Genomic DNA, 12,093 nt, shown 5'->3' on the forward strand with positions numbered 1-12,093 from the left:
GCTCCTTAGCACCTCTTACGGAGAAGGCGATGGCACGCCACTCCAGTACTCTTGCCTGGAAAATCCCATGGACAGAGGAGCCTGGTAGGCTGCAGTCCGTGGGGTCGTGAAGAATTGGACATGACTGAGCGACTTCACTTTCACTTTTCGCTTTCATGCATTGGAGAAGGAAATGGCAACCCACTCCAGTGTTCTTGCCTGGAGAATCCCAGGGACGGGGGAGCCTGGTGGGCTGCCGTCTATGGGGTTGCACAGAGTCGGACACAACTGAAGTGACTTAGCAGCAGCAGTAGCAGCAGCACCTCTTAAGGTGACTGCATTTGAATATAAGGCCTTTAAAGAGGAAATTAAGATGAAATTCGATCATAAGGATGAGCCCCAATCCAATCTGACTGATGTTCTCAAGTGAAAAAGAAATTCAGACACATAAAGACGCACCTTGGATGCCCTGGCATGGAGGAGGTCTTTATGAGAACAAACCAAGGACCATCTGCAAGCCAAGGAAAGAAAAAAATCTTCAGGAGAAACCAAACCTGCCTATACCTTGATTTTAGAATTGTGCAAAAATAAATTTCTGTTGTTTAAACCACTCTGTCTATTGTATTTTGTTATGGCAGCTCTAGCAAATTAACACACATAGTAAGCCAAAAAAACAAACAAAAAAAAAAACACCACAAGATGAAGAACCTTTGGGCAATGACACTCTGCAGCTGAACTTTATCCTGGGGCACAGGCCACACTCTTGGAGAGGTCCCCCTGGATCGGGACAGGGCTCAGGATGGCTTGTCCTCTGAAATTTTAACCTCAAATTTTTACTCACCTGCTCTCTGATTTTGGCCTTCTAGCTTTCATTCCCTTACTGGCACAGTATCTCCTATTACTCCACATGAGACTGCGAGGCCCTGGAGCCCTCCCAGACAAGTGCTCTCTGGCCTGCCTTCCTTTCCTATCTAGTCTGGGTCCCATGATGATCTATCAGAACTACCTTCCCTAGCTCCCTGCTACGTTGCCACAACTAAACAACGAAACCCAAAATCTGAACCAACGGTGCATTTTGTCTTCACTACTACCACTTTAGATGAGTCAAGCTCTGTTGGCAAAGTACTAAACCACACATTCATGCACAGTAATGTCTACAAATTCACTGATTCAAATCTCAGCACCCACCCCTTGCCACATCCTTCTGTTGGAGTTGGCATCTCTCAAGGACCACTCCTCTCAAGAACCACCCCAAGCCTCTTGACTCTCTTTAGTCCTGCATGGATGCCTGTCTCTCAACATGCACCATTTAACACAGCAGATGTCATTTCTTTCAGTCTTCTCACCTCCTACCTATATATTTATCTGTATCCACACCCATCCTCACTTTCTTTTCTAGTCTCAAAGAAGTTTCTTCCATTTCTAACCTTCCTATCTGTGCTCTTTTTGTCAACCCTTCCTACTTTTGAACCTTTTCATCCATTCTCTCCCTACTTGCCCTGCTTATTCAACACCTTTATCTTTACTAAGAACTCTTACTTCATCCTATGAGTATGCACATCTCTCTCACCTCCCTAAACCCTTCCTTGATCTCTATCAAACTCAAGCCACCACTATCCATCTGTCTTCTTCTTTTCATCCAAGCTTCTCAAAAGAAGAGTTCACCCTCAAGAACACACCCTCAATGTGTGTTCACTGAGTTACAATAACCTGGATGGCTTTGGCCCCCAGTGTACTACTGATATCCCTCTTCTTATGGTCATCAATGACTCCTTACTTATTCTTAAGTGATATCTAATCATTCTCTCAAAGCATCCTATAAGAGACATCCTTGGTGGTCCAGTGGTTAAGACTCTGCACTCCCAAGGGGGCAGGGGTTTGAGTCCCTGGTCGGTGGACCAAGTTCCCACATTAAAAAAAAAAAAAAAAAAAGCATGCTATAGAATTGAGGGGGAAAGAGAGGCCCTCTCCTAGTCCCTGCCGAACCTTCGAAGCTGCTACTTTTCCACCTCAACTGAGGTTCATGAGGTTCATCTAGACCAGGGGTCAGTAAATTGTTTTCTGTAAAAGGCCAGATGGTAAATAGTTTAGGTTCTGTGAGCTGGTCTCTTTTGTACCTTCCCAACTCTGCAGGGCACAGGAAGCCACAGAAAAGACCAGCATACCTATCTGATTTGGTCCCAGATCCTCACAATAAAGCAATACCACAATGAAGTGAGTCATACAAATTTTTTGGTTTGCCAGTATGTATTAAAAAGTTATATTTACATTTTACTTTATTCAGTGTGCAATAGCATGTTTTTAAAAAATGATGTATATACCTCAGTTTAGAAATACTTCATTGCTAAAAAATGCTAACCATCATTTGAGCCTTCAGTGAATCATCTTTTTGCAATAGTAACATCAACGTATCACCCTAGCAAACACAATAAAAATGAAAAAGTATGAAATATTGCATTGCTTACCAAAATGTGTCACAAAGACATAAAGTAAGCAAATGTTGTTGGAAAAATGGCACCAGTAGACTTGCTCAGGAGAAGGCAGTGGCACCCCACTCCAGTACTCTTGCCTGGAAAATCCCATGGACGGAGGAGCCTGGTGGGCTGCAGTCCATGGGGTCGCTAAGAGTTGGACACGACTGAGCGACTTCACTTTCACTTTTCACTTTCATGCATTGGAAAAGGAAATGGCGGCCCACTCCAGTGTTCTTGCCTGGAGAATCCCAGGGAGAGGGGAGCCTGGTGGGCTGCCGTCCATGGGGTCGCACAGAGTCAGACACGACTAAAGCGACTTAGCAGCAGCAGCAGCAGACTTGCTCAATGCACTCCTGCCACAAATTTCCAATTTGTAAAAAAACAAAATACAATAAAGCAAAGAGCAATATACTGATATACACCTGAACCTAAGTGAATGAGTGTGGCTATGCTCCAATAATACTTAATATACAAAAACAAGCAGTAGGCTAGTCTTTGTGGGCCATGGTTTGCTGACTCCTCTTAGCTGTGATCTGTGTTGTTCCCGGAACCTGTACATTTATCAAGAATTTGGCCTCCAACTCACAGTCTTCACTGCCAGCCTAAGGGACAAAGTGCAGTGCCAGGCACCTGATAAGCATTCTATAATGTGGTTGCAATTATTATTTCTTAAAATTATCCCATGGACACTGTAATTAGCTTTGTGGATGACCACCTAGCACTTTAGGCCTCTCAGTTTCTTCATCTGCTTAACCCTCATACCGTGGATTTTGTCATCTAGAGCCCTCTATCTCTCAGATCAAATACCTACTGGACACTGATCCCTCTCACTCCCTTTATACTTGCTCTCCAACCTCAGTGAGCCTCCAGTCCACTTGTCTCTCTTGTCTCCTAAACCCTGAATACTCACTGGAAGGACTGAAACTGAAGCTGAAGCTCCAATACTTCGGCCACCTGATGCAAAGAGCCAATTCACTGGAAGAGACCCTGATGCTGGGAAAGACTGAAGGCAGAAGAGGACAACAAAGGATAAGATGGTTGGATGGCATCACCGATTCAATGGACATGAACTTGGGCAGACTCTGGGAGATGGTGAGGGACAGGGAAGCCTAGCATGCTGTAGTCCATGGGGTCACAAAGAGTCAGACACAACTTGTCAACTGAATAACAACAGCAGCAACGAGTTGGGCATGACTGAGCAACTAACACTTACTTACTTACTTCGTCTCAGAAACAGTTGGTACTACTTCAGTCTACCAGAAATGATCTGGATCCATGTCTGTCCCTTCTGCTTCACCAATACTATTGTACAAAAGCTAAATCCCGAACCAATCCATCCGCATGTTTTCCTTCACTGCCTGTTAACTATGGATATGGTTCAGATCCTGAGCTTCCCCATCTTCAAATGGGTGATGTCCTTTCAAGACTGTTATGTGCTATGAGTTTAACAGGCCTAAAAGTGCTCAACATAAGGTAATGATTCCATAAATGGTAGCAATGTTCTTATGTTAAATCAATAGCTTAAGACGAAAGGTGGATGACAAAAAATAAAAAACGGGATACAGATTTGGGGAGCTACAGGAGGGAAAGGGGAGAACATCCGGAAAGAGAAAGGGAGAAAATTTCCCTCGACATAAAATGTCCCAATCCTTCTGTGAATATATTTAGTTGCTTTGTGAATTACTGGTAACCAAATGTATGATTATTCTTTTACTAATCTCACCAGTCTGGAGCCTGAAGCTTCTGTAGTAGAACACTCTCCAAGGAGAAGATTTGCTCCAGAGTCTCAGTCTCTGTCAGGAAAGAAAACTAACAAATCTTCCTTCTATTAATCTAGACTTACAGTGATATCATTAAAAAGGAATTATGATGGGGGACTTCCCTTCTGGTCCAGCTAAGTCCAAGCTCCCAATGCAGGGGGCCCAGATTTGATCCCTGATCAGGGAACTAGATCCCACATGCTGAAACTAAGAGTTTAGCCATTGAGAGTGTTAAACAAAAGTATTCAACTAGTGATTCCATGACTGAGGCAGAAGCTATTCAAGGTAAAAGCGTAGGACATCTTGTGCCAGAAAGCACAGAAGTGCCCCCAAATTGATGTGTATATTGGAGGGGAGTGCATGAAAGGGTGTCAAAGAGACAGAGAAGCTGGATTGCAAGAGGTTCCAACAGGCCAAATTTGGGAAAATTTGAGCAACAAAAAGAATGATGATGGTAATGGAATCTAACCCCATTTTTTTTTTCAATGAAATAACCAGAAATTCATCACTTTGCATCCTTCCAAAGGCAGAGTTCATTTTCATGTTGCAAAAAACACTGGGTGAAGTGTTAATGGGTTACAGAATATCTGCATAGTTTCAAACTATTACTCCACAGATTACTTAACTTTTAATTACAAAAATTACAAAGGGAAATTATAAAGGGAAAAAAATGAGCCTTTGCAATGGAGATATCTGGCAGTCGCCTCCTTAATCAAGCGCTCAAAGAGCATCAGCAATAGAGAGCAACCTGCTACTATGTGGCTGCTGTAACGCAGTAAGAAGCACACACCATCGCCTATGTAATACACCCCAAAAGCTTATAAACTGAATTAATGGAGAGAAAGCAATCAGACAATTAATCCACAGTCTTGTTACTCAAAAGTGGTCCAAAGAACAGAATTCCATCACCTGGCAGCTTGTTCAGAAGACAGAATCTCAGATTCCACTTGGGACAAGTGAATCATAATTTGCATTTTCAACAGATTCTCAAGTGATTCTGAGGTACAAAGTATGAGAAGCCCTGAACAAGACAAACCACTTAGACTTCATAAAAAATCAATGTCATAAAAACAAAAAAGGCAGAGAGGTGAGCTCCGGATTTAGAGACACGAACAGCCAAAAGCAGTGAGTGAATCTTGATTGAATCCTGGATAAGAGAAAAATGTTTTAAAATACATTTTGGGGGAACTGGAAAAATTTGAATATGTGGTCTTTACTAAAATGACACTGAATTAATGTTAAGGTTCTTAAATGTGATAACAGCATTTAGTTACACAGAATGTTCTTATTCTTAGAAGATACAAGGGGTTCCCTGGTGGTCCAGTGGTTAGGACTCGGCTTTCACTGCCACTGCTCGAGTTCAATCCCTGGCTGGGGAACTGAGGTGCAGCCAAAACCAAACAAATAAAAAAAGTTACATACTGATATATTTAAGGTAATATGTCTAAAACTTACTTTTAAATGGTTTATAAAAACACACAGAGAGAAAACATATGTGGAATAATAACTGGTTATTCTAGATGAAGAGTATGTGTCCGTTGTGGTTTTTTTTTTTTATTAAATAAAAAGTTGAGGATGGGAAGAATATTCAACTAACCCACAACAGAAATGGTTAAGTCTTTAGGAGCAAACAGCATGATTTACACAGTCCTGCATCTATCTTAACATTTACTTCAGAAGATACATGTACGTGTTCAATAGATGTTGGATGAGAGAAAGAAATTTGTTTAAATCAGTTTAGCTGGCAGAAATTCCCAAGGCATTAAGAACTGCTACAGCCAGTCAGCTGTCAAGTACATACAGAACTACAACTAAATTTTTGTTCAATGAGAGGCAGCAGAGTGTAAAGGCAAAAATGTGGCAGTCACTATGACCTAATTTTATTAGTGGAGCCTCCTAGGGCAGATTTAACCTTGCAAAGTCTCAATCACTCTATCTGTAATACAGAAATAAACCAACATCTTACAGGGTAGGGTGAAGATGAAATAAGATATAAGATAATGAATATAGAAGGCAATGGCACCCCATTCCAGTACTCTTGCCTGGAAAATCCCATGGACGCAAGATCCTGGTAGGCTGCAGTCCATGGGGTCGCTAAGAGTCAGACACGACTGAGCGACTTCACTTTCACTCTTCACTTTCACGCACTGGAGAAGGAAAATGGCAACCCACTCCAATGTTCTTGCCTGGAGAATCCCAGGGATGGGGGAGCCTGATGGGCTGCTGTCTATGGGGTCACACAGAGTCAGACACGACTGAAGAGACAGCAGCAGCAGCAGCAAGCATCATTTAACAAATGTTAACTATAATTTTATCAGTAAAGTCAGCTAAAAGGTGTTCCATAAAATGAACATAATGTTTTCAAGGACCCAACTTTGACTTTATTCTGAGGATCAAAGGTCTTCATATTAGCATTTTCTAACAATTTTAAGTCAAAGTGAGATGGCAGAACCCTTTACACTTCTCCTTTTTATTTGGTATTTGGAGAAAGAGCATTCAGTAAGATGACAGGCAGCCTCCCCTCAAGGTAAAAGCATTTTACGTCAACTTAATCTTAGTAAACTGGCATAAAATACTGAAGATTAGCAAAATACATCTATTAAAAATGACTTCAAGAATAAACAAATTCAATATGAAGAAGACTTGGATATAATTTTGTCAAGTTATCTTAGACTCTCTTAACTAGAAAACTTATGAGAAACCTATGTTTCCAAGGAATTTTATTAAAAACATCTTTTGGAAGCACTTACACAAAGAATAACCATCTATTGAGCACTTGTGCCCAGATGAAACAGAATTGAGCTCAACAGATGGATGATAGTCTAACCCAATTATTCTATGAAAGTCTAAAGCAATCTCTCCTAAGGGTTGGCAACTATGGCCAGCTGAAAAAATCCAGCCCATGACTTATCTTCATGAATACAGTTTTACTGTATTCATTTGTGTATTGTCTGTGGCTGTTTTCACTACAACAGCAGAGTAGAAAAGTTGCATCAGAGACATTATGGCCCACAAAGTCTAAAACACTTACTATCTAGTCTTTTAGAGAAAAAAATTGTCAACCTCTGCTCCAGACAAGCAATCCAAGAATGAAGTTAAGACCTGTCCCAGACTCACCTGAGGTGTCGTCTTTTTGTATTGGTCACCTCCATCTATCACATCCCTCATGATTTTTTCCTTGAGAAATTCATACTCTTCCGAACTCAGGTGAATAGACTCTATAGTTTTTCCACAGCCCAAACACTGACCACTGTAATTATAATTGAATGTATTAAAGAATGTCCTGGGCAAAGAACTTTTTCTAAAATGAATATTTCTAGGACACGAGAAAATTTGAAGGTAATTTAGAAAAAGAACATCATAACCTTTGTGATTATCATACACATCTCATTTTTTGTAACCCAGACAATATAACAAATTAGGGTCCCAGAAAAAGCCAAAAGAGTAGACTGCTGACCTCCAGATAAAGTTTTAAAAGTCATTCTTAAAACACAACTGGGCCCACATTTGTAGGGAAAACATGTCAGAGAAATCACACCAGGCTCACAGCACCTACCAAGAAAACGATTTTGGATACTGCAAATTCTCGAAATGCGAAATATGACCTTCTTGGCAATCCTAAGTAACTTAATCTATCCTATTTCTAAAATGTTCTTAAATTCTTTTTAACTAGTAGCAACACAACCTACTAAAGCTGAATTGAAAGATTAAAAATAAAACATTGATCTTTACCTTTGCTGGATTGTGGTGAACTGTCCTTTCCATTGTTCTCCAGGAATACTACAAAAAAATTGCAAAACCAAATCACCAGAGGGTCAAATCCCTACTGAAGAGATATTAATTGTAGGAAAGAGCTCTGAAAAGTTTGGGATAGTTTCTTAGAACAGTTCGATTAGCAGAGTGGATGCTTAGACAGCGATGGTACACTACTCGGGACCTCCTCCTCTTTGCTTCTTCTCTCATCATCTGACTCTCATCTTTAAGTCTAAATTTACCTTCACAGGACCTACCCAGAAAGGAGCTATAACTTCTACACAAAACTCAACTCTAGGGACTTCCTTGGTGGTCAAGTGGCTAAGACTGCAGTCCCAATGCAGGAGGCCCAGGTTCTATCCCTGGTCAGGGAACTAGTTCCCACATGCTGCAACTAAGACCCAGCACAGCCAAATTAAAAGAAAAAACTCAACTCTAACCTTCTCCATAAAGCTGCCAGATACTGTTCGTGACCCATTCTTTCTCTTACACTATCAAATTTTATACACCACTCTTAGATAACTGTCTACTATTGCATTCCCAACTACCTCATGAATGCCATTATAATAGATCTTACATCACAAAACACCCACAGTGCTTAGTCTAAAACTGCAGGCATTCAAAACTACTTACTCATTTATTTGCTCAATCAACTTACCCTTTCTTCTTTCCTCGTTCATACACTGCCATCATTTTTTTTGGTGGGGGAGCTGTGCTGGGTCTTTGATGCTGCATGGGCTTTTCTCCAGTTGCAGCGAGCACAGGAAACTCACTAGTTGCCGTGGGCAAGGACTCCTCTCTGTGGTGGCTTCTCTTTGTGGAGCATGGGCTCTAGAGTGTGCAGCATCAGTAGTTGCAGCTCACAGGCTCTAGAGCACAGGCTCTAGTTAGTTGCGGTGCAAGGGCTTAGTTGCTCTGTGGCCTGTGGGATCTCCCCAGATCAGGGATCCAACCCATGTTTCCAGCACTGGCAGGTGGATTCTTTACCACTGAGCCACCAGGGAAGCCTCATTGATTCTATAAATTCTACTGCCTTCTCTCCTTTCTCCGTTCTTAATTCAAGATCTCATCATCCCTTACTCAAATCTACAATTGCCTCCAAACAGATCTCCCTGTTTCAAATCTTAATCCCTCTCTAATCTTATCTCACTGCTTTGGCATCATCTTTTATAAACTACTCCAAGATCAGCATTCTTGATAAGAGAATAAAATCCAAGATCCTTGGCCTTCAAAGACTGTCACTATCTAGTTCCTCTGCAGATATTCAATAAATGTGGTAAGAAAGATAATTAACCATGATTGCTACTGCAAAGCTCTGTAAAAATAACATACAGTAGAAAAGCAAGAGAAAAGCAGAGATGAAAGGAAAGAACCTGTAGGAAAAAGCCTGAGGCAAATTAGCAGTAAAGAAATAAAGAACAAAAGAACATCATCAAGCTGATAACATGAAGGAAAGCAAAGGAGAGAGTTTTGGAGAGAGTAGTCAAATATGATCAAGGACGGATGAAGATTTTCTTTTTTAATGCATATGAGGTTTAAGCAGAATCCCTCTCTCTGCTCTAACTACTCAAGTTGGTGAAATGCAGACAGTAAACAGAATATATATAGCATTATATACATTATACCAATCACAATTAAGTTTCAGAAGAACTTCTGAAAATAGTAATATGACCCAAAGACAGCTCCAGTTTTCTTGCAACGAACTCCAGCCACAAGTGCTATTTGTAAATACTCATATACTAGACACCTCAGAAAACAAATGAAACTTCTAATAGGAAAAACTACATAAAAACAAGAAGTGTTCTATAATCTCCCTTTTATGTGATGAGCAGAGATTATCGCAACAGGTTTTTCAAAGAGAAAGAAAACTGTCTTAAAGGGGAAACAATCTTACTAAGCGAAAAAAAGTATAATCTGAATAGAACAATCCTCAGCAACTAATTATTAAAAAAAAAGGAAAAGGCTACTTTTAGGTATCAGTATTAAAATAAAAATACACATATAAACAGAAATCAAAATTACCTCTCAAACCATGTTTTTATACTGTGTGCAAAAGACTCCCCAGGATAAAGTTGATTATTTCTTAAATACAAAAGAATGTTGTGCAGTTTGTTTGAATACTGATCATCTTTCATGTCTTTTCCAAAATCAAAGAAGGCTTTTAAAGTTTCCAACATAGGAACAATATCATGATTTAACAACTCCTGATACAAATTCCAAGCTACATTTACATCTTGATGAAACAGGGCTCCCTGGATACAGTCATCATAGTTCTTTTTTGAAGGAATCATGACTTTTTTGAGGTCTTCTAACAGGAGCAAGGCCTCTCTCCATCTGTCTGTATAGATTAATCCCCGCATGAGAAGAGTGTAGGCTCCAGATTCTAAACGCTTGTATCTGGCTTTCATGATTTCATAGACATCAATAATTTCTGATGTCTGCTTATGAAAAACACAGAGATACAAATACTTGACCAGTAAATCATAACCTACAATACCATTGTTTTTTGCAGCTACCCAGGCCAGCACAGATTTGGCCACATCTAGAGAGCTATGGCATTTAACCATCTGCAAAATAATCCAATTTTCAAAGTTAGCCTTTTCTTTGAACTCTTCCTTAAGTTTATCCCACTCATCTGAGTTCAAAGGTTTTGTTGGGAGCTGGATAATGTTCTTCACAGGTGGCAAGACAGGAGTTTTACTAGAAGGATTCATCTGTGATCTCTTCTTAGCTGCTCCAGCTGCAAACATGTGAGAAGAATCAGCAGAAACTTGCTTATTACTACCCTCATCTAGTTTCCTGACACATCTGGCCTTGGCAATCAGCAGGTTCATTGCTTTGGTATTTTGTGCAGACATCGTTTTAACAGAAAACCACTTCTCTTGATTCCTGATGCCATAACAGTCTTTGAGAAAGAGAGAGAGGTAAGAATGACTTGAACTTAGCCCAAGGTATGAGTTGCTCTTCCAAAGCTTAGGAAAGCTTCGAATACCAGCGAAATAGAAAGTCATTATGCAGTTAAATCAGCACTAGATTGTGAGAAAGATGTTCAAAAAGCCCCAACTTCTGCAGGCTTGTGAGAAAGATGTTCAAAAAGCCCCAACTTCTGCAGGCTTGTGGCTGGGGGCGGAGAATCGAAGGGCAACTTTCTACAAGGCGATTTTCAGCTTCTCACAAATCGAATGCTTTGGGAGCTAGCAGCAACGAAGCTTGGTTGAGTTCTCTCCATTAAACAAAGGTATGGGGATATCCAACCTCTCTCGCAAGTTCCAGGACTAGGAGACAGAGCAGGAATCCTCTGCTGCCTCTTATATTCCAGTCAGCGAACCTGAGGGAAAAAGCACAAAGACCCGCCAGCTGACTCACGCGGAACACCCCTCTTCTTGAAAAGGAACAGGAACCCATGGGAGACAGGCTGCATAAGGGGCGAGGAGTCGGAAGCCTCCTACCTCAGGCCCATCCGTAGCCTAGGAAGAGGCTAAAGCCCAAGTCTAGGGGCCCTGGCCGCCAAACTCTTCAAATGGGGGAATGAGAAAGGGCGGTTAAGAGAGCCGAGCCAGAGACACAAGTAAGGAAGAGAAGTCCACGAGGGCAACCCCTCTGTGTACGGGTCGGTCACAAACGAAGTTCACTAGATTCAATCACCCACCTCATCACTCACGCTGTGTGCAACCATTAGCGGCGAAACTACGGCGTCCACAATGCACCGCGACGGCCCCTGCCGCAGAGGCGTGGCTAAGCTGGTCGCAGGCGTTCGGTCCCGCCTGGAGGCGAGAAAAGGCGACTTGTGAGCCTTTTAATGGCGGGAGGGGGCACAGGCGGCTGCTGAGCCCACCTATTACATTCAGGGAGCATCTAAAGCCGCCAGATATCCGCAATAAACAATGAAAAGAAACTGTGAAATTAGAAACCTCTTCCATCCAGCCGGGGGAGCCAAAGGAACCCCTGGGTCACGTGACGCACAAGTGCCAAAGGGCCAAGATGAAATAAAAGCGCGGCCTCCCTTATCCGGCGCCTTTAGAATCAAGCATGGTGAGGCTGGGAAGCTGCTTTAAGGAAGCAGCTTTTCTTTTTCACGTCTGCCCTCCCTGTTGTGACCGCGTCCCTACCGTTGGCCTGATCGTGGT

The 12,093-nt window shown here is 41.6% G+C and overlaps 1 protein-coding gene across 1 annotated transcript; it reads right to left on the bottom strand.

Moving 5' to 3' along the window:
* Positions 1–2,941: 2,941 nt before the first annotated feature.
* Positions 2,942–11,748, bottom strand: LOC128066535 (mitochondrial ribonuclease P catalytic subunit-like). Its single transcript, XM_052659560.1, has 5 exons — positions 11,616–11,748; positions 9,989–11,294; positions 7,946–7,993; positions 7,331–7,463; positions 2,942–3,055 (listed from the first exon to the last, which is right to left on the bottom strand). The coding sequence occupies exons 2-5, from the start codon at positions 10,975–10,977 to the stop codon at positions 2,942–2,944; spliced, it is 1,284 nt and encodes a 427-aa protein (XP_052515520.1). The 5' UTR covers positions 10,978–11,294; positions 11,616–11,748.
* Positions 11,749–12,093: the final 345 nt, after the last annotated feature.

The sequence above is a fragment of the Budorcas taxicolor genome, chromosome 21 (assembly GCF_023091745.1).
Source record: "Budorcas taxicolor isolate Tak-1 chromosome 21, Takin1.1, whole genome shotgun sequence".
NCBI classification, from domain to species: domain Eukaryota; kingdom Metazoa; phylum Chordata; class Mammalia; order Artiodactyla; family Bovidae; genus Budorcas; species Budorcas taxicolor.

What these genes read in the sequence shown, in the direction of transcription:
- LOC128066535 (XM_052659560.1), bottom strand. Translation starts at nt 10,977, where the DNA reads ATGACTTTCTATTTCGCTGGTATTCGAAGCTTTCCTAAGCTTTGGAAG. An exon ending in ATAAAAACATGGTTTGAGAG is followed by an intron (nt 7,994 to 9,988) that starts GTAATTTTGATT and finishes ATTTTTTTGTAG; the next exon opens with TATTCCTGGAGAACAATGGA. An exon ending in ACAAAAAGACGACACCTCAG is followed by an intron (nt 3,056 to 7,330) that starts GTGAGTCTGGGA and finishes TTTGTCCCTTAG; the next exon opens with GCTGGCAGTGAAGACTGTGA.